Source organism: Dama dama, chromosome 20 (assembly GCF_033118175.1).
Source record: "Dama dama isolate Ldn47 chromosome 20, ASM3311817v1, whole genome shotgun sequence".
Taxonomy (NCBI): domain Eukaryota; kingdom Metazoa; phylum Chordata; class Mammalia; order Artiodactyla; family Cervidae; genus Dama; species Dama dama.
Window position 1 is genome coordinate 35328920 of NC_083700.1, and position 27944 is coordinate 35356863.

The window sequence follows — 27944 nt, forward strand, 5'->3', positions numbered from 1 at the left end:
ACTCTGCAGGCTGTTAACAGATTCTAACACCCGACTACCAAAAGTGTGGTCGGACCAGCAGCATCAGTGTCACCAGCATCACCTGGACCTTGTCAGAAGTTCAAAATCTTAAATCTTTGCTACACCTACCAAATCAGAATCTGGTTTAATAAGACCCCAGGTGATTTCTATGCACAGTAAGCTTTGAGAAGCTCTGCTCTAAAGCAGCAGTTCTCAGCCTTGGCTACATGTTAGAATCACCTAAGAAGCTTTTCCATGGTGGCTCAGATGGTAAAGAATCTTCCTGCAATGTAGGAGATCTAGGTTTGATTCCTGGGTCAAGAAGATCTCCAGGAAGATCCTGGAGAAGGCAATGGCTACCCACTCCAGTATTCTTGCCTGGGAAATCCCATGGACAGAAGAGCCTGGTGGGCTACAGTCCCTGGGGTCTCAAAGAGTCGGACACAACTTACTGACTGAAAAACAACAACAGATCGATTACTTTCAAGCTCTCCAGGTGACTCAATGTACAGCAGGGCTGGGAGCCACTCTCTCAAGTGAGGCATGAACCAGTTGCTTCTCTGAAGCATATTTTTATTTTCCTGTGGGACCCTGGAAGACTGAAATAATTTCAGAATCCAGTGGAGTTCCTCTCCACTTGTGGAATCTGAGGGGAAGCAACCTAAGAGGGGAGAAAGAGTTATACAAGAGGAGAGCAGGAACCCCTTAAATCACAGAAAGAAAGCATTTGCCTCTCTAATTGAAGAGTCAGCTTTGATTCTGACTTAAGTCACCCTAAAGAACAACAATGAAGAATGAAGAGACAGAGCCAAAGCAAAAACAGCACCCAGTTGTGGATGTGACTGGTGATGGAAGTAAAGTCTGATGCTGTAAAGAGCAGTATTGCATAGGAACCTGGAATGTTAGGTCCATGAATCAAGGCAAATTGGAAGTAATCAAACAGGAGATGGCAAGAGTGAACATCTACATTTTAGGAATCTGTGAACTAAAATGGACTGAAGTGGGTGAAATTAATCCAGAAGACCATTATATCTACTACTGTGGGAAAGAATCCCTTAGAAGAAATGGAGTAGCCATCATAGACAACAAAAGAGTCTGAAATGCAGTACTTGGGTGCAATCTCAAAAACAACAGAAGGATCTCTGTCCGTTTCTGAGGCAAACCATTCAACACCACAGTCATCCAATCTAAGCCCCAACCACTAATGCCGAAGAAGCTGAATGTTTTTATGAAGTCCTATAAGGCCTTCTAGAACTAACACCTAAAACAGATGTCCTTTTCATTATAGGGGACTGGAATGCAAAAGTAGGAAGTCAAGAAATACCTGGACTAACAGGCAAATTTGGCCTTGGAGTACAGAATGAAGCAGGAGCAAACCTAGTAGAGTTTTACCAAGAGAACACACTGGTCATAGCAAACACCCTCTTCCAACAACACAAGAGAAGACTCTACACATGGACATCACCAGATGGTCAATACTGGATTGATTATATTCTTTGCAACCAAAGATGGAGAAGCTCTATACAGTCAGTAAAAAAAGACTGGGAGCTGACTGTGGCTCAGATCATGAACTCCTGATTGACAAATTCAGATTTAAATTGAAGAAAGTAGGGAAAACCACTAGACCATTGATTATCTAAATCAAATCCCTTATGATTATACAGTGGAAGTGACAAATATATTCAAGAGATTAGAGCTGATAGAATGCCTGAAGAACTATGGACAGAGGTTCGTGACATTGTACAGGAGGCAGCGATCAAGACATCTACAAAAAAAAGAAATGCAAAAAGGCAAAATGGTTGTCTGAGGAGGCCTTACAAATAGCTGAGAAAAGAAGTGAAAGGCAAAAGAGAAAAGGAAAGATATACCCATTTAAATGCAGAGTTCCAAAGAATAGCTAGGAGAGATAAGAAAGACTTCCTCAGTGATCAGTGCAAGGAAACAGAGGAAAACAATAGAATGGGAAAGACTAGAGATCTCTTCAAGAAAATTAGAGATACCAAGGGAATATTTCACGCAACGATGGGCACAATAACGGACAGAAATGGTATGGACCTAACAGAAGCAGAAGATATTAAGAAGAGATGGCAAGAATACACAGAAGAACTATACAAAAAAGATCTTCATGACCCAGATAATCACGATGGTGTGATTTCTCACCTAGAGCCAGACATCCTGGAATGCGAAGTCAAGTCAGCCTTAGGAAGCATCACTACGAACAAAGCTAATGGAGGTGATGGAATTCCAGTTGACCTATTTCAAATCCTAAAAGATGATGCTGTGAAAGTGCTGCACTCAATATGCCAGCAAATTTAGAAAACTCAGCAGTGGCCTCAGGACTGGAAAAGGTCAGTTTTCATTCCAATCCTAAAGAAAGGAAATGTCAAAGAATGCTCAAACTACCACACAATTGCACTCATCTCACACGCTAGCAAAATAATGCTCAAAATTCTCCAAGCCAGGCTTCAACAGTACTTGGACCGTGAACTTCCAGATATTCAAGCTGGATTTAGAAAAGGCAGAGGAACCAAAGATCAAATTACCAACATCCATTGGATCATCAAAAAAGCAAGAGAGTTCCAGAAAAACACCTACTTCTGCTTTATTGACTATGCCAAAGCCTTTGACTGTGTGAATCACAACAAACTGTGGAAAATTCTGCAAGAGATGGGAATACAAGACTACCTGACCTGCCTCCTGAGAAATCTGTATGCAGGTCAAGAAGCAACAGTTAGAAATGGACATGGAACAACAGACTGGTTCCAAATCAGGAAAGGAGTACGTCAAGGCTGTATAGTGCCACCCTGCTTATTTAACTTATATGTAGAGTACATCATGAGAACTGCTGGACTGGATGAAGCACAACCTGGAATCAAGATTGCCGGGAGAAATACCAATAACCTCAGAGATGCAGATGACACCACACTTATGGTGGAAAGCAAAGAAGAACTAAAAAGGCTCTCGATGGAAGTAAAAAAGGAGAGTGAAAAATTTGGCTTAAAACTCAACATTTAGAAAACTTAAGATCATGGCATCTGGTCCCATCACTTCATGGCAAATAGATGGGGAAACAGTAGAAACAGTGACAGACTTTATTTTCTTGGGCTCCAAAATCACTGCAGATGGTGACTGCAGGCATGAAATTAAGACACTTGCTCCTTGAAAGAAAAGCTATGGCCAACCCATACTGCATATTAAAAAGCAGAGACATTACTTTGCTGACCAAGGTCCATCTAGTCAAAGCTATGGTTTTTCCAGGAGTCATGTATGGATGTGAGAGTTGGACTATAAAGAAAGCTAAGCACTGAAGAATTGATGCTTTTGTACTGTGGTGTTGGGGAAGACTCTTGAGAGTCCCTTGGACAGCAAGGAGATACAACCAGTCCATCGTAAAGGAAATCAGTCCTGAATATTCATTGGAAGGACTGATGCTGAAGCTGAAACTGCAATACTTTGGCCACCTGATGCGAAGAACTGACTCATTTGAAAAGACCCTGATGCTGGGAATGATTGAAGGATGTAGGGGAAGGGGATAACAGAGGATGAGATGGTTGGATGGCATCACCAACTTGATGGACATGAGTTTGAGTAAGCTCTGGGAGTTGTTGATGAACACAGAAGCCTGGCGTGCTGGAGTCCATGTGGTTGCAGAGAGTCAGACATAACTGAGAGACCAAACTGAACTGAACTGAACTGAAAGAGCAACAAAAAATTTCTATTTTATCCATGAGAAAAATGACTTACCCATTCCAAGTGTACTTCCAGAGCAGGTTACTGTAATAAATAAAAACACAAGCATTTAAAACAGATTCATTGATGTATTTGAGATACAATTTAAGAAAGAATAATAGGAAAGTGAACAAAGAATGAATAAGAACCAGCTTGTGTAATAAGAGGAGACACCTGCTAACAGTGTCAACTTGGATAAGTCATTTCACTTTTCTGTGCCTCACTTTGTTAGGTGACAAGAATAAGAATGCCAACCTCATAGGGTTGTTATAAGGATCAGTCAAGCTAATGCACATAAAGCCCTTAGAATGGTGGCTAGCACACAACACTCAATAAATATTAATCATTGTTATCATTTACAATATCATCTTAATTATAAGATTAAGGCATTACTGATATTGCGGAAAGAAACACCAAAAAACAAAACCAACAAACTTCCCCCAAATTCATGGTTTTTATCAAGGAGCCAGAGCAAAGATAGATTCCCTAACCTGAGTCTGGATACCCAACCCTTACTAAAGGGCAAAGACTATAGGCTTGAGATGGTACCCCACCAAAGGATATTAGAGTTCCAACTAACAAACCATCAGAGAAAATGTCTCTCTAAAGGTTAAATTGTGAGTATGAATTAGAAGAAGAAGCAAAGACTTCAGTCATTTACTTACTGGCTGTATTATCATAGAGAAACACATGAACTCTTTTATTCATTCTTGTTTTTTAACTTAAAATATATATACGGTAACAGTTATGTGCAAAGTACTGAGAGTCTAAGAGATTACCATTTAGCAAAAATTACAGACCTTCAACTCACAGAAATATGGTGTGGTGACAATAATGTGTGCTGTGGAGTCATAAAAGAAAGAGAGAGATGAACTCAGCCTATGAGAACTGGAGAAGACATCACAGAGGAGGGGGAATTTGGGTTGGTAGAGTTCCCTTGGTTGAGGCAGGGCAGAATTCCAGACAAAGCGAGGAGTGCAGCATTAGCCCAGAAGCATAATGTGGCATGGTATGTGTGTGTGGTAAGGGCAGAGGGGTGTGAATGACTCCATGTGACTAGAGAATACAGTCCTCTCAGTAAGGATGTTGGGGAATGAGCCGAGAACTGTACTGTCCAATAGAGTAGCCACTCACCACATGTAGCTATGAGCACTCCAAATGTGGCTGGTCTAAACTGATATGTGCTGTGTTAAACAAACACACACAAGATTTTGAAGACTTACTATGGAAAAAATACAAAATTTTTATATCGATTCCATGTTGAAAATTAGAATATTGTGGATATATTGGATTAACTAAAATATATTCAAATTAATTTTGACTATTTCTTTTTACTTTTTTAATGTGGCTACTAGAAAATTTTAAATTTTCAGACTTACATTAAATTTCTGTTAGTACAGGTATAGAAAGATAGAAGGGGGACAGATTGTAAGGGATGTTAAATGCCATGCTCAGAGGTCTGTATTTTATCCTATGGAGCAATGGAAAACTTCTGAGAATTTTGTAGCATGAAAGATAGACAATTGGGTCCGTGTCCAGGAATAACTCTAGCAATAGTATGAAAACTGGTAAGAGGGCAGGAAGACAGGACTGGTGTAATAGTATAAGGGAGAGGTAGTGAGACCCTGAAGTACTGAAGTAGCTATAGGAATGAAGAGAAGAAGTTGGATTTAGAAACCGTCATGGAGTGAAAAGAACAGAGCTTGGAGACTACTAGATATGGGAGGTGAGGGAGAGGGGAAGCTGACTCCAGGGTTTTCAGGCATGAATACCTGAAACAAGGATGATGGGAGATCAGAAACTGCATGGGATCAGAAATTCCTTTTGGTCTTAAAGGATTGAAATGCCTAGGGTGTATCTCTAAGCAGAGGTAACATGTTTGAATATGGATTTAGCGATCAGAAGAGAAGGGTTATAGGTAGAGATTTGGGAGCCTTTGAATCTCAGTTTTCTCACTTATAAATTGAAGAAAATAAAACTGTTGAACTTATAGAGTTATTTTGAGCATTCAGTGAAATATTGAGTGTGAAAACACTTGATAAATTTTGAAGCATTATGCAAATACAATGAAGTATCATTATTGACCTGTTGGCTCTGCTTCCTCAGAGCTCATCTTCAACCCAACAACCTACTCCTGTCCCTTCTCATAGGGCCATGTGTTTGGGCCAGCTTGTCCTCTGGACGAGATAATGAAAAAGCAAGGAATCAGAGCATGACAGCCAAGGATAGTGAGAACACCCCCTGAAGAGGAACTGGCCTTGTTCCATCACCAGGAGCCGTCTTGAACCTTCTTGTCACCTACACATAACTGGAAATTTTAGATTCTGGTTACTAGTAAAGCTTTCTAAGCCAACATTTATTACTCTTCCGGCATTCCCCTGCAGAGTTATAGGACCTCACCATCTCTTTATTTTATAAATATATGAAAAAAATATGACAATGCCCTGGGCAAGGTAACTGAAGGTGCTGGAATACAGAGCAGGAGAATTGCTCATCTTTTTCTGTCAGCTCTGGTGAAATGGCAGTTGCTGACAGTCATGTTTTTTGATCACAGACTGTCTGCCCACTCATATTTCCAAACCTAGCTTATGATTTATAAATTTGTTTTTCTCTGATCCTCCAACTCTCCCTCAATCATAAGTCTGAATCTGTGCAAATGAAGGTTCAAGTCTCTTAATTTCAAATATTCCATGTTGTCTGTCATTACCTCTAACCATGGTAAAAACCTATCTTCAAATCTCAAGCAGAAAATTGTTTTAAATCTGTTTTACTGTTTAAGCAAGCATCTGGTCCTTTTTCTGAAGAGAGGGACAGTGATGAAAGGAGTACCTCCAAATCAAATTATAATAAAGCATCACAATTCCAAAGGAGCTTGGGGTCCCCTGTTGCCAGAATCTGCCTATAGGATGTAGAAATGTCATGCCCTTTTTGATCTTCCTACATAGCAAAGTGTGATTGCTCTTAGCCTTCATTCACAGATTGAGTCAAGGGTTAGTTTTTAATAAAGGGTCATAACTTTCTCTACCTGAATATATTTTTTTTGGACAGAAAGTAAGCTTCAGTCCTGTCTCAGCAACTGGTGAGACCATCACGGTATACACATCCCCGCAGGGTATCTCCGTAACATCACAGAAACTGAGGCCAGCGCTTGGGGCACATGTGAAAATGCCTTTGGAACCATAGAGGTCGGTGCTGTAATTGGCAGAGCCCCTGGAGGCCTGCCAGTGGATCCGGATGCCATTAGGGCCCAGCCTATATAATTTCACCCCCAAAGGGCAGCAGGCACCTGAAGGATAAAACAAACACATCACTATTTCATCATCACCACAAACCTAGCCTCTGTTACTATGGGAAACAGTGTAAGTGTCCTACTCTAAATAACAACTGATTAGAGCAAGATTTGAGGGGCCATCAAGTTCCTTCTGTACTGGGCCACATGATTAGAGATACATGTGTAAGGGTGAGGTGGGGCGTGAGTTTTCAATAGAGAACAATGGTGAGTCCAAGTACTTGGCAGATACGAAGGGTATATGACTCAAACTTTATGAGTCAAATACACAGAATCCTTGTCAAGATCCTTCATAACATCCTACCCATAGTACCCATAATATGATTTTTGTTGTTGTTTAGTCACTAAGTCATGTTTGACTCTTTGCAACCCCATGGACTGTAGCCCACCAGGCTCATCTGTCCATGGGATCTTCCAAGCAACAATACTGGAGTGGGTTGCCATTTCCTACTCCAGGGGATCTTCTCAACCTAGGGAATGAACCTGCATCTCCTGCAAGTCTCTCTCATTGCAGGCAGATTCTTTACCACTGAGCCACTGGGAAAGCCCATAATGATTTTAGTGGGATTCAATTTAGATATAATTAACTGCATTCAGCTTTAGTTGAAAAGACCTAAATTTTGCTGAGCTGAGTAACATGATCCTTGTTGCTGGTCCACACTTCATCTGTGCTAGGTGACTGGGTACTTTCCCTTTTTCCTTTACTGAATACCTTGAGCAGGCCACTCATTAGGGTCAAATGGTGGATTCCTCAGTACACAAAATGAAGATGTTATTGCATAATAATTTTAAAAATCAATTACAGATAATTAGGTCCCTTTGATTCATTCTTTTAAAAAAGGTTTTTTAGATGTGAAGGTAAGCAGTAGATCATATTTCTAGAACTAGATATCAAGGTGAGAATTTAGGCAGCAAGTCTAATTAAAGAAATTATAAAGCAGATTACATATGTGTTCTGGGCTTCCCTGGTGGCTCAGATAGTAAACAATTTGCCTGCAATGCAGAAGACCTGGATTCAGTCTCTGGGTTGGGACAATCCCCTGGAAAAGGGAATGGTTACCCCTCCAGTATTCTTGCCTGGTGAATTCCATGGACAGAGGAGCCTGGCCGGCTACAGTCCATAGGGTCGCAAAGAATTGGATACAACTAAAGTGACCACTCCAGTATTCTTGCCTGGAGAATCCTATGGACAGAGAAGCCTGGCAGGCTACAGTCCTTGGGGTCGCAAAGAGTTGGACATGACTGAGTGACTAACAAATGCACACAAAGCAACTTAGCAGATAGCATGCAGCAGGTTTAAAATGCTTTCACATCGTAATCATTCCTATTTCTCTTACCAATGAGGAAACAGAATCAGGGAATAAGATAAGGCAGGACAGTTTAAGAAGCCATATCTTTAGACTCCTAAGTTGAAGACTCACTCTACTACCTTTGGGATGGCAAAATTTTATTTTTTAATTTCTTTCTTTCTTTTTTTTTTTTGGTCGAAAGACATATGTGATCTTAGTTCCCCGACCAAGGATCAAACCTGAGCCCCTTGTAGTGGAAACATAAAGTCTTAACCACTGGACAGCCAGGGAAGTCCTATGAAAACTATATTACAACTCTCCCACCCCATGCCGCAGAACAGATGCAGCTAAATGGTTGTGGTACTCACGCTCCCATTAAGCCTGAGAGGCATCCCATTAATCTTGAGAGGTTTTTTTGTTTTTTTCTGAAACAGTGCTCTAAACAGCCACAGTAGTGGACAAGAATCATACCAGTGAATTCTTATTTGCTAACCCTGTACCACTCCTTACTTCCCCTGCCATTCCCTAATTGTTTGGTCTTTGTGAAGAACAAAATGCAAATACTCTTGAAGCCTGTTAAAACAAGATACCATAGAAGAAGCTGGAGTGGTTTAGAAGAGAGAGGTTGTAGCACAATAATATTGAGAAACAAAAAATTCAAGTAAAATAGAATATGTGATCTAAATGCTTTCTGAAAACTCTGCCAGACTGAGTTATTCTGTGCTGCAAGTAGCTAGGTCATATAAAAACCAGGCCTTCTTTGAGAGAAAGTACACTTGAACCTTGTTACCAGGGAGTTCATTCACCAACTACCAACAGGGCACCACCCGTCAGATGCAGGAGACAAGAGACACAGATTTGATCCCTGGGTTGGGAAGATCCCTGGAGGAAATGGCAACCCACTCCAGTATTATTGCCTGGAGAATCCCACGGAAAGAAGAGCCTGGCAGGATACAGGGCCACAGTCTCATGGACAGAGAAACCTGGCAGGCTAGAGTCCAGGGGGTCGCAAAGGGTCGGGCACAACTGAAGTGACTCAGCATGCACCAACAGAAGTCTCTGAAGCTTTGAGGTTAAGAATCAAGAGGAAAATTGCAAACATTTTAGAAAGTAATCTGAATTTACCATGCAAGCTTGGTGGAGAGGCAGCATGCTTTTAAATGAGATGGAAGGGCTATGTCTGGATCTATAATAGTCAAGGTCCCTGTTGATACTCTAGAACTAGAGTCTAAATTTCACTTACTAGAGGAATAACTTTGGTAGGCGCAGTCCGCAGTCAACCCAGTGGCACTAACTGCTTTTACTGCCACTGTGTAATTGATGCCGCATGCGATGCATCCCAGGAGGCAGTGGTTCTGATGGGTGTGACACTTTGACTGTCCCATTTGTGACTGCAGAACTGTCACATAGGTTAGGGCCCCACTCCCAACAGTCCAGCTCACGTTGATTACTGATTGAGTGACCTGAGTTACCATCAGACTGGCTGAGCAGCACGGCGCTCAAATGTGGAAAAAGAAAACATTGGGAATTTATTTCCACTAAGGGTTATATGTGAAAAACAACCAAACATGGTATTCTGTCTGTTTTAGTCAGTATCCTAGATTCCTCAAACCTTTAACTGTTAATTAAAATATCCTTAATAACTATAAATGGAACACAACTTAAAAATTGTGAATCACTGTATTGTGACTTACATGACATTGAACATCAACTATACTGCAATAAAAATTTTTTAAGAACTTTAAAAATGTCCTTTTGTTAAGCAAAATCTCATTCTCTCTGATATATTATTTAACATCATTGTATATAGCAAGTGCTTTCCCCAAGAATGAAGTTCACTAACTGGCTGTGGGTAATTAATGTGAGGTTCTCCCCAACTTTTTTCAGTATAAGAAAGAAATTCTTTGTTGTTCTTCAGCTTTAATGATTCCAGTTGCAAATTTCAATGCAATGGTTGCATTTACCTCTTTTCCTAATATGTATGATCACATTTGCAATAAAATGTGTTTTGCCTTTCTCATGCATTTCATAGTACATAGTTGATCAGTCAGTTCAGTCGCTCAGTCATACCCATGGACTGCAGCACGCCAGGCCTCCCTGTCCATCACTAACTCCTGGACCTTGCTCAAACTCATGTCCATCGAGTTGGTGATGCCATCCAACCATCTCATCCTCTGTTGTCTCCTTCTCCTCCTGCCCTCAATCTTTCCCAGCATTAGGGTCTTTTCCAGTGAATCAGTTCTTCGCATCAGGTGGCCAAAGTATTGCAGTTTCAGCTTCAGCATCAGTCCTTCCAATGAATATTCAGGACTGATTTCCTTTAGGATTGACTTGTTTGATTTCCTAACAGTCCAAGGGACTCCCAAGAGTCTTCTCCAACACCACAGTACAAAAGCATCAATTCTTCGGCGCTCAGCTTTCTTTATAGTCCAACTCTCACATCCATACATGATTACTGGAAAAACCATACCTTTTACTAGACAGACCTTTGTCAGCAAAGTAATGTCTCTGCTTTTTAACATGCTATCTAGGTTAGTCATAGCTTTTCTTCCAAAGAACAAGAGTCTTTTAATTTCATGCCTGCAGTCACAATCTGCAGTGATTTTGGAGCCCCCCCCCCCCCCCAAAATAAAGTCTGTCACTGTTTCCATTGTTTCCCCATCTATTTGCCATGAAGTGATGGGACCAGATGCCATGATCTTAGTTTTCTGAATATTGAGTTTTAAGCCAACTTTTTCACTCTCCTCTTTCACTTCCATCAAGAAGCTCTTTAGTTCTTCGCTTTCTGCCGTAAGGGTGGTGTCATCTGCGTATATAAGGTAATTGATATTTCTCCCAGCAATCTTGATTCCACATTGTGCTTCATCCAGTCCAGCAGTTCTCATGATGTACTCCGCATATAAGCTAAGTAAGCAGAATGACAAAATACAGCCTTGACGTACTCCTTTTCTAATTTGGAACCCAGTCTGTTGTTCCATGTCCGTTTCTAACTGTTGCTTCTTGACCCGCATATAGATATCTCAGGAGGCAGGTCAGGTAGTCTGGTATTTCCTGTCTCTTGAAGAATTTTCCAGTTTGTTGTGATCCACACAGTCAAAGGCTTTAGCATAGTCGATAAAGCAGAAATAGATGTTTTTCTGGAACTCTCTCATTTTTTCGATGATCCAGCGGATGTTGGCAATTTGATCTCTGGCTCCTCTGCCTTTTCTAAATCCAGCTTGAACATCAGGAAGTTCTCAGTTCACGTACTGTTAAAGCCTGGCTTGGAGAATTTTGAGCATTATTTTGCTAGCATGTGAGATGAGTGTGATTGTGTGGTAGTTTGAACATTCTTTGACATTTCCTTTCTTTGGGATTGGAATGAAAACTGACCTTTTCCAGTCCTGGGGCCACTGCTGAGATTTCCAAATTTGCTGGCATATTGAGTGCAGCACTTTCACAGCATCATTATGAGCATCTGTAATTCCATCACCTCCACTAGCTTTGTTCGTAGTGATGCTTCCTAAGGCTCATTTGACTTCACATTGCAGGATGTCTGGCTCTAGGTGAATGATCACATGATCGTGGTTATCTGGGTCTTGAAGATCTTTCTTGTACAGTTCTTCTGTGTATTCTTGCCATCTCTTCTTAATATCTTCTACTTCTGTTAGGTCCATACCATTTCTGTCTGTTATTGTGCCCATCTTTGCATGAAATGTTCCCTTGGTATCTCTAATTTTCTTGAAGAGATCTCTGGTCTTTCCCATTCTATTGTTTTCCTCTGTTTCCTTGCATTGATCACTGAGGAAGTCTTTCTTATCTCTCCTTGCTATTCTTTGGAACTCTGCATTTAAATGGGTATATCTTTCCTTTTCTCCTTTGCCTTTCACTTCTCTTCTTTTCTCAGCTATTTGTAAGGCCTCCTCAGACAACATTTTGCCTTTTTGCATTTTGATATAAAACATATCATAGTTGATATAAAAGCTTATAATAATATAAAAGCTTTAAACTTATATAAAAGCTTAAAATATTCTTAGCCACCTAAGAGTACCACAAACAGTTCTCAACTCTTCAAAGATCCATTATACAGCATATAGGATATCTGGAACCTTCCTGCATATTTGGCATTGTCTCTATTCTGCTGCCTTTTATGTTTCAACTTATCTGGTCCAAAGTGCCATCTATCATTATATATAAGAGAAAATAAGACCCAAAGGCTTTAAGTAATTTGCTGTATTTCATTCACACACAATGTTATCAAGTAATAACAGCTTTCTTTTATCAAGCTCCTACTGTGGAGCAGGCACTATGCTAAGTGCTTTGCAGCATAAAAAATGTAATATTCACAACCACCCAATGAAACCATTATCCTCTTCTACCAATTAGGAAACTGAAACTCAGAAAGCCTTTTTTAGAGAAAGATTTGAAAGGGCTGAACCAAAGAAATAAATAATAAGCCAGCTCGTTTGGTCACTTGTTAGATGCTTTGGTAGATTGTGTCATGGGGGAATATGAAGTCAAAGAAATGTTTCTCCAGAGTCAGTGGATTCCTCCTTTGATGTTGGTGTATGAATATATTAGCCTTCAGGTGATGTTTATATGGAACCTGTGTTGAAAGTTTTCTAAGACTGGGGCTCTATGAAAGGCTTCTCTGAGTTGAATGTATTTCTATCACACTTAGGGTAAATCGAGTGATAAAGTTCATGTCCTAAAACAATTCCTAAGGACCTCACTGGAACTTAAGGTTCAAGTTGCAGTTGCTACATACCCATTTCTTTCTTTTTTTAAATTAATTTTTATTGGAGTATAGTTGTCTTACAATGTTATGTTAGTTTCTACTGTAAAGCAAAGTGAATCAGCCGTACATATACATACACCCCTCCGTTTTGGACTTCCTTCCCATCCAGGTCCCCACAGTGCATTAAGTAGAGTTCCCTGAGCTACATGGTAGGTTCTCATTAGTTGTGTATTTTATACTTAGTATCAGTAGTATATATACGTACATGTATATGTATATGTCAACCCCAACCTCCCAATTCCTTACACTCATTTCCCCTTTCCCCCTTGGAATCCATACATTTTTTCTCTACATCTGTGTCTCTGTCTGGGCTTTGCAAATAAGATCATCTATACCATTTTTCTAGATTCCTCATTTAAATGATATTATACAATATTTACTTTTCTCTTTCTGACTTCACTCTGTATGAACCCTTTAGGTCCATCCACGCCTCTACAAATGACCCAGTTTCATTCCTTTTTCTGGCTGACTGGTATTGCTCTGCATCCCACTGTGTGTAGCACATACCTGTCTCCAGAGGCACACTGTAGCTGGGCAGGCTCCGTCCTGCGGGCGTCTCGGCCACGGCGGTGACCGAGAACAGTGAGCCGCAGGGCAAGCCGCCCAGGGTGCAGGACTCTCCAGTGCTGCTGCACTGGTGCGACCCTTTCTCTCCCCGGGCAGTCACCGTGTAAGTGGCCTCATCATTAGTGGATTGCCAGCGCACATGAATCATGGAAAAGTCATCCTTTGAAATGTTTTTGATTTCAGGACTGCAAGGAGCTAAGAGATTTTAGATTATGAACTGAAATAGAGTCGAGAAATATCACACGTGACATTTAGTCTAAAACCTATTTTCTCCCCTAAATGAGATGATTACTTTCAACCATACCTTGTGCTCAGGCCAAATTCCTAGAGCCTTTGTGTGGAAACCTTGCTGACATTGACAGATGGTATTAGATTCCCATAGCGTTGGGCTAACTGGAAAATGTTAAGGAGCCATTTGAACTCCAAAAGCAAAAGTAATTAAGACAAACATTTGCACCTTCATGGTGTGACTATAGGCAGGTGCCCCAAAGCTAGGAGAATGTGAATGGCTGAGGTAGTCACCAGCCAAGCCTTCCACTCTCCCCAGGGTTTCCTGTTTCTTGCTGTCCTCTTTCCCTCTTCCACCTTCTCTTCTGCCTCTCCTTAGCAAGAGGGGCTCTCAGGGTCCCTCCCAAGAGTCATTAATGGCAGTTAACCATTTTACCATACTTGCTGAATGCCTTTCCTGAGGGACATAGAGGTGAGCCATCCAGACATCGGTGAACAAAATCCGTGCTGTACCGTACCTGTGGTTATGAATTGGGAAGCACATGACGTATTGCTGCCCCGGACTTCGCTGAAGGAATACACCGTGATGTTATACTTGGTGTCACACTCTAGAGCAGAAAGCGTGCAAGCCGGAGCAGTGTCGTTACACTCAACCACACTGAACCCGTCCTCAGCCTTCGTTTCATAAAGTTCAGCGCCTCGGACGGGAGACCAGACAATCTCTGCCCTGTCACTGGACACCAGCACGGGGTTAACGTCACTAGGACAACAGGGAGCTGGAAGCAGGAGTGGAGAGAAGGACATCAGTACAGGGGCCGGGCTGTCAGAGGGGCATTGAGTCCCGGCGTCTCCGTGCCCAGGAGTCTCTGAAGTCACTGTAAGAATCTCCTACAGGTCTGTCCAACTGTGACCCTGGCCTGACACCCACTACATAGAGCACAACTTCTCTCTGCATGACATTCAAGGTTATAACAAGCTCTACCCTATCGACACATCCAGCTGCCCCCCACACCCCCTGCCTCACCTGACTCCTTAGTTCCCCACCCAACGTGCATGTCTTTTCCCTGTGTTTCAGAGACTGGGTCCCTTCTACTGGAATGTGGGACCCTTCTCCTGCCTGACAAAATCATTTTTAGTCTAACTTCTAGATCCCATCAGTCTTTCCAGACACTAAACTAGATAAAACTAAGGGGTGGAGGAGAGGAGGAAGCATTACATTAGTACATTTTAGACGAGCCCTACATTACCTCATGGACAAATTGTGACAAATGCCTAACTCATATGGGGTTTCTCTGGAATGCTCTTGCTCCACCGACATTCCTTTCATCCTTAAAGATCCAGTTCAAAACCACTCCTTCTGGAAGGCCCTTGAGACCTTATTGATGGCCTCTGACTCCAAATTCCAAAGGCACCAATTAATTATTTGATTCCCTCATCCTGATAAAAATGTATGTAATCCAGCTAGTATTGTTATTTATATAGTTGTATTGTTGTATTCTTATTTGTACATATAGTTAGTTTTAAGTCTCTCACTCCATTCATTCTTTAAAAATCGAGCATCTCCCATATGCCAGTCACACTATGATCAGCATTCAGGATGAAAAGATGAATGAGATATAATCCCCGCCCTGTAGAAGGCCTAAGTCTAGTGTAGGTGAATAATAGTAACAGCAATAAAGCTGCTAATAAAAATATTTGCACTGTGCTTTTCTCACATACACAGACCCTTTCATATTCATGTACTCCTGATTATTTGTCCCATTTTGCAGTGGTGGATACTAAGGGACTTAAGAAGGTAGACATCATTATTTCCACTTTACAAATGAGTTAGTGGTCAAGTTAGGACTTAAGCCCAGGTGTCCTACTCCAGAACTCTCTACACCATGTGGCATCCTTGCCATTGCACCTCTGTCTTCTGGGCTTGGAGAAAGAGTGAACTCTGAGACCTAAGGATTGCCTCCCCTTCAGCATCCAGAACAGGGATGAACAATGAGTAGATCTGGATGGAGGGTTCAATTTTTCAGAGCAAGCTTGAATAGCAACAATCTTTCCTTTCTGCTCACTCCTAAACCTTGTATTCTTATTAAGGTTGAGTCCACTTAGTCCAAATTCCCCAGGAAAGAATGTGAAAGAAGAGATTCACTTTCCATTCTTGGACCAAGCATGACTCCCAAGTAGTCTAAGTCAAGGAGTGGAATGGTGGTCCATTCTGCTACTGAGTTTAATGAACTCAGAACTCCCTTTACAAGCATCAAGCACAACTCACCTGTGGTATAATTAAACACATCACCCAAAGGACTCTGCCCTGCCTTGTTATAGGCAAAAACACTAATAAAGTAAGTGAAGCCACACTCAGATAAGAAATTGCACTGGGTGAGGGAAGTGTTGCAATGTACTTCCAAGCCATCATCACTCTTCACAAAGGCCACATAGTAATCACCCAGATCCACATTGGACCAAGCTACAGACAGGTGGCCAGGAGGATCTTCTTGGATTGCCACTTTTCCGGGGGCACAAGCAACTGGGAAATGAAAAATAAAAGAGAGTGTGAGAGTACTGCAAGAGATTTTCTTTGCAGCTTTGCATAGTAGCTGTTCACTAAATGTTAGTTCACATTCTCAAAACACACAAATATTTCTAAACTGAAGTGTAGACTTCCACATATGCATGTCTTTATCTCTTTGATAAGAACGAAAGAGGGAGGATATCTAAACTCACATATTCCAAGCTATATTCCCTGTTTATCTTAAAGAATAGCTCCTACCAGGCCTAGGTCTGTGAAACATGATGAAAATAAGGGGCCGCACAGCTAGAGTTGTGATCAAACTGGATCTTAGAATATTTACAACTTTGCAAATGCAAAAGAAAATAGACTGATTAGTGAAGGATCTGGAAGAGGAAACAGGCCTCCTAATTTTCAAAGTGCTTTTTCCAATGCATGAGATCTGGTTTCACTATCAACATTATTCAGACTCATCAGAATGTTCAACTCTATGCTTTCATTTAGAGTAAGCTTTTGCTTTCATTTGTTCTAGAGCATTCTGGAACATTGTCTTGTAATTATTTGTTTCCCTAAGGTCAGTCACTTGGGCTTGCCAGCCCCCCAGTGATCTCGCTCCTGTTTACATACCGGTTTTCAAAGTCACTGCTGAAGTTGATCTGCTAGATCCGGCATCATTACTTGCTGAAACTGAAATCAGGTACTTGGTTCCACACTGGAGAGGGTAGATGGTGCAGGAACTGAAAGCTGTACTGCAGCTCAGCCTGGAAGAGTCACTCAAAGCCATCACAGTATAGTTGAAAGCTCCTTCTGTCGGTGCCCATGAAACAGATGCCTTCAGAGCACCACTATCAAAAGAGACTTGAATGTTGGCAGGAGTACCTGGACCTGCATTTTTGAGAAACAATTGATACTTTGCAGTAGACTCAAGAACCAAAGTAAGATTTGGCCTAGCAATATGTGGAGCTTGGAGGATGAAATACTCCATTAACAGGATAATTGCAAGTGTACAAAGCATAAAACTGGGATTCATGGTACCGGAGAACTGGTAATACATCCACCATTAACTATGCAAACTCGTAACTAGCTATGACTTTGCCAGGTTATTTAATCTTCTTGTTATTTATTTTTTTAATGTGCAAAATTGATCTAATATCAGTCCCTAGCACATATAAGTGCTGAATGAACATATTTTGAGTTTTTTTTTCAATTAATTTATTTGGCTATGCCAGGTCTTAGCTGTGGCGTGTGGGATCTAGTTCCCTGACCAGGGATCGAACCTAGCCCCCCTGCATTGGGAACATGGAGTCTTAGCCACTGGACCACCAGGGAAGTCTCAATCAACATATTTTGAATATGTGAATGAGTGAACATACAATCTGATAAGTGATTGAAGTAATTAAATGAAATTATAAATACGACGGGCTAGGAGAGCCAAGTGGGTATGTCATTAAGAGGTAGATAAAGTATTCTATTATAGATTGATAAAGTTAGATTAGCTTCAGCAGCATTTCTTCTTTACTTTTGATACATGCTAAGACATTTAAGAGCTTTTAGGTCCCTGTTGTTAAAAGAAGAGCAGACTTCCATTCATTCTAAACCAAAGGGAAGGAAGGAAAGTGTAAAGTGTGATGGCCACACAGGAAGGAAGTTTTTTATTGTCTCCAAAACAATTTCCTCTATGCTTAAAAGTAGGCCTTCCTTTCCTCAGCGTTGTCCTCTTCAAAAAGCTTGAGGAGTGCTCTCCTGGGCCGGGAAAGAGAAAAGTTGGCCTCAGTTCTCTGGAATCTGTGCTATAATAAGGCCCACCTCACAAACCTTCAGTTCAGTTCAGTTGCTCAGTCATGCCCAACTCTTTATGACCCCATGGACTGCAGCATGCCAGGCCTCCCTATCCATCACCAACTCCCGGAGTTTACTCAGACTCATGTCCATTGAGTTGGTGATGCCATCCAACCATGTCATCCACAAACCTTAGAGAACAGCTTATGTGCAGAGACTAGCACCCTTCAGACACATATGGTGGGGTGGGGGATGTGGGATTAAACAGGAAAGGCTCTGTGTGAGGAAACTGGGACTCAACTTGTCCTCTGCAAGGCAGACACGAGCCATGTTTCTCCTGTAGGCCGTCTTGACAGGCCCCTTCTTCTGCTATATGGTCAGCTCATCTGCAGAGGCAGCTCTCCTCTGGGGTAATGCTGGGCCCAAGGCTGGTAGTGGTTATCTGCAGTATTTCAGGACAATCTGATTTTCCCACATGGGGCATGAGAAGCACCAAAAAGACATCTATCAAAGTCTTCACCCCTAGTACTCCAGAATGTGATCTCATTTGGAAATAAGGTCCTAGCAAATGTAATCAGTTGAGATCATTAGGTTGATCCTAACCCAATATGACTGATAACCTTATAAGAGAAATTTTGGGATGCCCCTGGTGGTCCAGTGGTTGAGAGTCCACCTGCCAATGTGAGGGGAAACAGGTTTGGTCTCTGGACTGGGAAGACTCCACATGCTGTGGGGCAACTAAGCCTGAGTACCACAACTACTGGGACCTGCGCTCTAGAGCCCGTGCTCCGCAATAAGAGAAGGCAGTGCAATGAGAAAGAGAGCCCACACACTGCAACAAACAGTAGCCCCCACTTGCCACAACTAAAAAAAGCCTGCATGAAGCAACAAAGACCCAGAGCAAGCAAAAATAAATAAATAAATAATTTTTTTTAAAAGATAAAATTTGGACACAGACATACACATACAGGGAGAATGCCATGTGAACATGAAGACAACCATCTACAAGCCAAGGAGAAGGGCCTGGATATACCATTCTCTCACAGTTCTCAGAAGGAACCAATCCTGCCAATTTCTTGCTTTCAGGCTCCTATGCCCTCCAGAGCCATGAGATAATAAACTTCTGTATCACCTAGTTTGTGGTACTTTGTTGTGGCAGCCCTAGCAAACTAATACAGAGTCTAAGTCTAAGGTCTCTAAAACTTTTCAAAACATAGGGAAACAAGTGAAGAGGAAGGCTTTAAGAGACCAGTCATCTGCAGGAGATGGCTCTTCCTGTTCCCCAGCCTGATGTAGATGCTCCCCTGAGCCACCCTGTGCCTGTTAGATAGTTAGTGTTAGTCACTCAGTCATGTCCGACTCTCTGCGACCCCATGGACGATAGCCCACCAAGCACCTCTGTCCGTGGAATTTTCCAGGCAAGAATACTGGAGTGGGTTGTCATTCCCTTCTCCAGGGAATCTTCCCAACCCAGGGGTCGAACCCAGGTCTTCTGCATTGCAGGCAGATTCTTTACTATCTGAGCCAACCAGGGAAGCTCCTCTGTGCCTGTGCATCTTTCCATCAAAGAACCTGTTACCCAGAAATGTAACCATTGATTTACACATTGGCCCCTCCTGGGACACAATCAATTCTTCAGGTGTAGAAATCATGCCTTATTTGATTTTGTATGCTCATCAGCTAATGATGCCCAGCATATAGTAGGCCCTCAATAAATGTCTGTGGAAGGAAAGAATGAGCAAATGCCTTGGAAGAGGCCCAGGGAGACTGGTTTATCATAGACATCCTAACTCACCAGGCCCATCGTGAATCACCTGAGGGCCACCTTATTATAATTTCTCCCTAGAGAAGTATTATAAAAGGCAAACCCTTCTCTTCCCCCTATATTTCAGCCTTGGCTCATAGACAAGGCAACTTTCACTGCCTCCCAAACTTAGGCACTGTTGGAGAGGACATTTCTGTTTTCTTTCCGCCTTTTCCTTGGACATCCTCAGGAGATGAAAGAATTAATCTGATTGGTGAGTCTGTCATCTATTAGGCTTCATTGTGGACTTCCCTGGTGGCTCAGTGATAAAGAATCCATCTGTCAATGCAGGAAATGAGGGTTCAATCCCTGGGTCGGGAAGATCCCCTAGAGGAGGAAACGGCAACTCACTCCAGTATTCTTGCCTGGGAAGTCCCATGGACAGAGGAGATTGGATGGGCTACAGTTCACGAGGTTGCAAAAGTCAGACATGACTTGGAGACTCAACAACAGGCTTTATTGTCAGAGGATGGCTCACTCTGCCTCAAGAGAAGGAAAAATCTCCCCCCTTCCCTCTCTCTCCCTCTTATTCTTTGGGCTCATAGCCGCAGCTCAGTTTGGGCTCCCAGTTATCATGCAGTAGGAGGCCCTGGTTGGGTCTCCCTGGGATAGAGATGGTGAGAACACACACCGTGCTTCAGCTTCTCGGCCGACAGCTGGAGGAGAGTTAGTGGGAAGCCCCGTGTTGGCCTCAGGCCTACGGTGAGGGCTTTGGGAAATATGTCTGAAATATCAGTTCTCACCACAGCAGGAAGCTTAAAATTCTCATCATAACAGGAAGTTTATTTTGCTTGCTGCTATGTCTCTAGGGTAATACCACCTCAAAATTTGGACACACTCATTAAATGTCTGCTGAATAAATCCTTGTTTGGCCCAATTCTTTTTGTCTATACTCTTGGTCTAAACCTAGGAAGGGACAAGAGGTAACTGGAAAACCTAACAAGAATTGTTTCCTGCTGTGTGATATTGAACACGTATGCTGAATCAGCTACGGGGCGGTGGGGTGAGGTAGACATGGGGTTACGGTGCTCTGTGTACTCTGAGCAGCATTTCTTTACACATGCAGAGAGCATTGAAACTACTTGGGAGGAATTGCCAAGGCACTATAAATAAGCTCATAATAAGTTTAAATATCTGCTGCCAGCTGCTCTGTGCTTATCGCCGCTCTCAGCGGCTGCGGTGCACAGCCCTTCTCATTAACCAAAAAGGAGAACGACTGGGGCTGAGCTGAGAAGTCCTTACTTGTTCTCTGATTGCAGGTGGAGTCATCCCCAGGGGTTCCATTGGCATTCCACGCATAGGCCTTTATGGTGTAGAGAGTCCCTGCGGCTAAACTGGTGAATGTCAAGGAGGTGTTGGTGGTATTCTCTTTCCATATTCTACCCAAACCATTAGCTTGCATAATGGACACAGAGAATCCAATGGCCATATATACAGCTTCCCACTGCACAAGAATAGAGTCTGAACTTGGAGAGCTTACTTGTAGAATAGGTGCTGCCAGCACTGCAAAGACAAAAACATGTGCACTTGCATTACGAAAGAGCCATCAAGGATAATTCAAATTTAGGAATAGGAAATTTGAGCTTGATTATCCATATTATGAAAAAAGTATTTGCTTTGCAATAGGATTCATGTCAGAGTTGTTATAACTGTTATTTAAATGTGTGTTAATTACGGATGACTCAGCAGATGACTCAGAGTGGCAGGTGGCGCTAGTGGTAGAGAACCTGCCTGCCAATGCAGGAGACATAAGAGACGTAGGTTCAATCCCTGGGTGGGAGAGATCTCCTGGAGGAGGACATGGCAACCCACTCCAGTACTCTTGTGTGGAGAATCCCATGGACAGAGGATCCTGGCAGGCTACATACAGTCCACAGGGTCTCAAAGAGTCAGACATGACTGAAGTGACACACACAGCAGAGGAATGGGGAACACAAATTCTAATGTTAGGCATACCTTCAACTGGAAGTTGGTAAGGAATTAGATAAAACCTCTTAATCATGAAATAAATTAATAAGAGAAATGATAATTTGTACTATTTTAATGTGCACACAACCTTTTAGAAGTATGCCAAGGTATAACTTCATCAAACCAATTTAAGTCATGCTGATGACAAACTCAAACTGGTTTTATTTCCAATAAGTCAAAGAGCAGCAAAATCACTCCTATGTGTTCATCATACCCCATGGTCTTCATAGATAACCGAGGTTAAAAACAGAAATCTCTTTTTCAGAGATTTTAAAGCAGGGATGCTTTTAACAATGTCCCCAAATGGGTTTTCTTTTCCAAAGCATCTGGAATTTAAATACCACCTCCTCCACAGTTATTTGAATTTCAAAAAAAAAAAAAAAAAAAGTCACTTGGTGGCTTTCACTTCTGGGCCCTGAATCATCAGCGCTCACAAGACAAAGAATTACATCATACATTTGCAGCCTCAGTACCATTGATTCAGGTCACAAGCAATTGCTCAGTAGAGGATGAGCATCCAGCTACCTGTCTTTGCCTGTTTTGGAGGTGATGCCTGGCTTCTCCCCGCAGGACTGATGGATCTGATGGTGATCTGGTACAAGGTTGCAGCTTTCAGGCCAGTCACAGTGCCTGGGGAATTGGCCACCATGGTCTCAATGACAGTGTTCCCGTCCTTGGCCGTGAGGAGGTAACTGGTGGCTCCTGGCACTGTAGCCCATTCCACAGTGATACTGTTGCTGATTTTTGAATAAGCCTGATCAATAGTGGGTATTTCGGGAACTAAAAGAAAATTTGAAGATGTACATTAGGTAGAGTACCTATAAGGATTACTTCTTTCATCATTTTACTCTTCAAACTGTCATTCTCATGCCATCCTTCAGATATAAACTGTGCCCTTATTTTCCTGATCAAGAAAAAAAAAAAAAAAGAAAGATAGATTAAAAAAAAAAGGGCAAAGCTACTACTTTTCAGAAGAGAGTCAGAAAGCTCAAAGTTCCCATTCAGAAATGGAATTTCAAAGAGGTTTTTTCCAGTTGCCTCATTTTGTACTTTTAAAACAGTTGAGTAAGAATGGGGAATATTTTTGAGGAAGAACTCTGAGGGAAGGGAGAGAGTAATGGAGGGACTTCACTCTGGAGGATTCTGCTCCAACTTGGCATCTTGTGAATCCCCAGCCTGCTTTGTCCCTAATCTTGCCTCCCTGCCCCACAACTGTGCTCTACTGCCTCCAGTGATGGTCCACCTCCATCCCCCATCCCTGCCGTAGCTGTGATTTCCATTCATGCACTTTGCACACTTCCCAAGAGGTATTTCATCTAATGGAAAACAAGGGAGAATTGAGTTGTTTCACAATTGCTCCATTGTACTGTTTTAATATTATCAGAGTGTAACAATTTTCAGATTCTTCTATATAAAATATTTAAAATTAAACTTTATTCTCTCCTTCTCTATCAAAATATCTGCCCCAGAATAAGAATGAGTTGCTGTGGTCCCTCCCCACCTGGACCTGGCCATGGTTTGCCAGGAAGCAATGAATGCTTATGTCATGAGTTTACACTAGGCATTCCTATTCTTTGGGAATGGGGTAGAAGATACAACATGGCAATCAGATTGCCTACTCTGCAAAACTCCATGGACACAAAAATGCTCTAGGTGTAGGAGGTCCAAGTGGAAGAAAAGGTCAAACCAAAATTGCTGGGTTTTACGTTTAATGAAATGCAATTGTGGGCTTCCCTGGTGTCTCACTGGTAAAGAATCTGCTTGCCAATGCAGGAGATGCAGATTCGATCCCTGATCCAGGAAAATCCCCTGGAGAAGGAAATGGCAACCCACTTCAGTATTCTTGCCTGGGAAATCCTATGGACCGAGGAGCCTGGCAGGCTACCGTCCATGGGGGCGCAAAAGAATCCAACACAACTTAGCAACTAAACAGCAACAACACTGCATTTGCTGGGTAAGATCACTGTATGCCAAATTCAAAACTAAAGGGCAAAACAAAACTCTAGGGCAAAGAGGAGAAGGACAAAGAGGAGAAGGAGTAAATACAGTGTGAATGTGTGATTTGCCAGTATCAACTCCCTCCAGCAGACCCCCACCTGCCAAATCGCCTTGTGCATGACACAGACAACCTTCTCTTTCTGTCCCCATGGCCAAGAGAGCTGGCTTTGGCAGCATCTCAGAAATAACCATGCTGCAAGAATGGACAAAGAGTCCACTGTGCACTGGCCAGACATTCCTTGAACATCACCCAGGACTGTCTCCTTCACCATCAAAAGAAAACTCTGATGGCTTATATATCCTGGGGAAAAGTTTCAGGGGTTCATCTTAGCCATTTGCCAGCAGAAGCTGACTCTGCAGGAAGCGCCTATGTCCCCACCCCCCCTGCAGGATAGAAAGCCCCCACAGGGGTCTCACATTCATTCCTCCTACACACTCATCCCTTTTCTGCACCCCAGTTACTTGTCCTTGCCTAGTCCTTGGCCTTCTTTCCTCTGACTTGTGGTATCTCTCAACCTCTGCTTCTTCCTGTGATCCCATTATTCATCTTATGTCCCGTTAGCCAGTCCTGCTCATTGCAATGGACTGATTTCCTGGACAGCTGACAACCGAACTAGACATTGCTGTGACAGTGCCTTCATGGAGTGGTGCATTCGAAAGGCATCTAAAAGGCTGGCGTGACCCAGACTATCTCCCACAGGCATGTCAAGAAGCCTGAGGACTCCACAAACTCTGTCCTCCTGAATTAATCTGGGCGGGGCACAGTTGCCCAGCATAGTAGTTCATAAAGCCAGTAGCAGCAGGATGAAACAGAGTTTCATGGCAAGAAAATAGAAGAGGATTTAGAGTCCAGAATGCTAGGTTTGAGCCTTGGCTCTGCCACTTGCTTCTGTCTGTGAACGTGTACTGGAGAAGAGCATGGCAGCCCACTCCAGCATTCTTGCCTGGAGAATCCCAAGGACGGAGGAGCCTGGCGGGCTGCAGTTCACAGGGCTGCAAAGAGCTGGACATGACTGAAGCGACTGACCACATGTGCATCAACATGTACAAGTGATTTCACCTCTTCTAGCTTCAGTTTTCTGTCTTGAATATACAGAATACTAATAATTCCTACATCTTTGAGTTTACTTTGAAATGTAAAATATCTGCATCTTAAGATTGTAAAGATTAAGTGAAATAGTTAATGTAAGGGCACACTGGAAGGCAGGAAGGGTTAGTGTGTGTGTGTGTGTGTGTGTGTGTGTGTGTGCATGTGCGCGCATGTGTGTGTGAACCAGGGCTAGCAAATTTTGGGTTTGGAAAAGCCAGGCCTCATGGTACTGTCATGGGGGTGGGGGTTGCTACCAGAGGAGGTGGGATTCTGGAGGGTCTGGGGTAGGCACAGGCTGGAGAGACAGAATGCCTGTTTACACATGGCATCTAGAGCAGCATCTGACCAGTAATGGCAACGAAAAAAGATCAACACCACTGTACTATGTTTCCCTTAAAAGATATGAGATTGAGTAGGACGTGTAAGTCTCCATAAATTAGCAGTGGTTCTTCACTCTTCCTTAGTTCTATATTTGTCCCACTTACTGCATTGATGAAAGAGAAAAATTTATTCCCTAGATTTGCAATCAACCAAAAGTGAAACCCTTTGAGTCTCAGCATCTGTGCATTCTACCAACTCAGAGATCTAAATTATCCCAGCTGGCCCCAGTGATCAGACACAGATAAGTAGCTGATGCCAAGAGCCCAGAGAAAATCAAAATACACACACACCAAATGAAACCTCCTATGCAGTGTCAATAAAACACTTTGCATCTGTTGAAAAGATAGGATGAATCAATAGACAGCATCATCAGTATCTCAGTCTGTCCCATTCCTTCTCTCAAATAGTGTGGGTAGTGGGATCGAAAAGGGGCCCATTTTGAGGGCTCAGCATGTTTGGGTGTTCTGGGACCCTCTAAGAGACAGCAGAGCTAGGTTTCATCCATTTAAAGGCCACTTATTATTTTAAAAATTACTTCATATATATGGCCAAATAGTTCTTCTCACAGCTTCCTAGTCATCCCTGAAGGTGTCTTAAAAATAAGTAAGAATAAAGTGTGACATAGTAATTTTTAAAAACCTATTTTATAAGCACAGATTTTTATGGCTCAGTCATAAATCTCTATCGCACATTTTAATTGCTTTATTTACATTTCCTTTTCTGTGGAACGAACATAATAATAAATAAAAACTGTTCTTACTTGTACTGAATTGCTGAGAGAGTTTGTGATATAATTGTTATTATAAATCTCTGAACATAAATTTCCATTCTAGGGACTTAAATTTCTAAAATATATGAGCCAGGAGAAGCCTGTAGAGAAATAATCCTTGCCTTCAGTCATTTATTCAAGAAAAATGGTGATAACATCTTCTAAAAGAAAGACTTTTTCTAGCTCTGGGTTATCATTGTCTATATTTTATGGATGCAATATTAGAGGTATAAAATCTTTTTTATTAAAGTAGAGAATCTTGAAATTTTGATCAAAACTGTTTCTAGCTCTCTCCTCTAATTCCTTAGAAGACAAATAAGAAAACTTACATAAATTAGGCTCTTCACTATAATTTTGTTTCTTTGACTGGAATGATAATCATTGCAATATTTTACTAATGGGTAACTATGTCTGAGAAAAATCTATGACTGCATGACTCTATACAACTCAAGATGAGTATCTTATGAGGATGTATCTTTAAAGTTTGATCGATATATTTGTCTTACCAGTTACACTCACAATGTGAGTACTCAAAAAATGTTGAATATTTTTCTTGGTATAGCCTTTCTATTTTAGGGTAGTATAAGAATTAACAGTGGAAATGAAAATGAAATATGGGTAGGGTAAACTTGCATTTCAGGGAATGTTACCTGTTTTTGTTGAAGCAACCTGAAAAGAAAAGTTTAGAAAGTTAGAACTGTAAAGAAAAACACCATTTGAGGAAATATAAAACCTAAATCAAAGCAGTAACACACTTAGAACAACATGTTTATACATAACGTGAGCAATCTTCCAATCCACACACAGTAGCGATTTGCACAAACCATTTCCCAACACTAAAATCTACCAGAAAGCAATCCTAAACAGAATTGAGAGGCTGGAGGCAGATCGTATTACTATTTCATTTTTCTTTCTGAATCTACCTAGTGACTAATTCAGTAACTGCTGACAGATTTTTTAGAAACCTTTGTCCTTAAAACATAATGATATTCTTGTCTCCTTTCACTAGTAAATTGCATTAAATTTCAAACACACAAACATATACAATCTTGGTATGGTCCCAAAGTATTTTGATTTCTATCTCTCCACCCCCAAAGCCTTTAAAAAAAGAGAAAGACATTGAATGTATCTTTTTCTCCCCCCTAAATAGTTGCAGGTAGGTCAGAATGGTGAACTCACCATTTTAAGGCAGATAAGACTGAATCCAACCACAGACAAAAATTTCACCGGTGCACCAGCCATCCTGTTGGACTGAGCACTCACATGGCACTCAACACAGTGGGCAAGGTCCTTCTTGGTCTCCAGGTGGGCAGCACTTTTGGTTGCTGGGATGTGGGGCTGCAATGCTGGACACAGACCCTGGGAAGTAGCTCCTCCCCTTCTGCGTGGAGCTGACCTGTAACTAGGGGCACTTGGAGACTGGCAGGTACAGGTATTGCAAAGGCTGAAAAAAAGAAGAGAGTGGAAGTAAGCCATGCCAAGCGGGCCAAAAGGCTACTGTAACCTGGGTGTAGAATGCTCTCCTTTTCTGTTAAAATTTTTTTCTAAATAAAAATTTAACAAAGCTGTATAGAAATTATTGACATAGTGGAATAACTATTTTAAACTTGGGGATTCTGACCAGTTTTAATTTCTTCTTTGTCATCTTTATTTGTTATTCTTTCTGTTGTTTCAATGCAAAGTGATCAGTTCTGCTGTTGCCTGGTGCTGGGGGGACTGGGGAGATGTTGTTTATGGGTACAAACTAAAAACTAGTAGAAAAATATATTTTGG

The 27944-nt window shown here is 41.8% G+C and overlaps 1 protein-coding gene across 1 annotated transcript in view; it reads right to left on the minus strand.

The window, feature by feature from the left end:
- Positions 1-27944, minus strand: part of FNDC7 (fibronectin type III domain containing 7) — a 31363-nt gene that overhangs the window by 2383 nt on the left and 1036 nt on the right. Inside the window, exons 2-12 of the mRNA XM_061119968.1 lie at positions 27351-27615; positions 26822-26840; positions 22459-22713; positions 21208-21468; positions 17010-17267; positions 16146-16400; positions 14398-14655; positions 13592-13846; positions 9551-9805; positions 6755-7015; positions 3745-3774 (exon numbers count right to left, since the gene is read on the minus strand). Of these exons, the coding sequence (XP_060975951.1) occupies positions 3745-3774; positions 6755-7015; positions 9551-9805; positions 13592-13846; positions 14398-14655; positions 16146-16400; positions 17010-17267; positions 21208-21468; positions 22459-22713; positions 26822-26840; positions 27351-27413 (2170 nt within the window). The 5' untranslated portion in view covers positions 27414-27615. The remainder of the gene's footprint in view (positions 1-3744; positions 3775-6754; positions 7016-9550; positions 9806-13591; positions 13847-14397; positions 14656-16145; positions 16401-17009; positions 17268-21207; positions 21469-22458; positions 22714-26821; positions 26841-27350; positions 27616-27944) is intronic.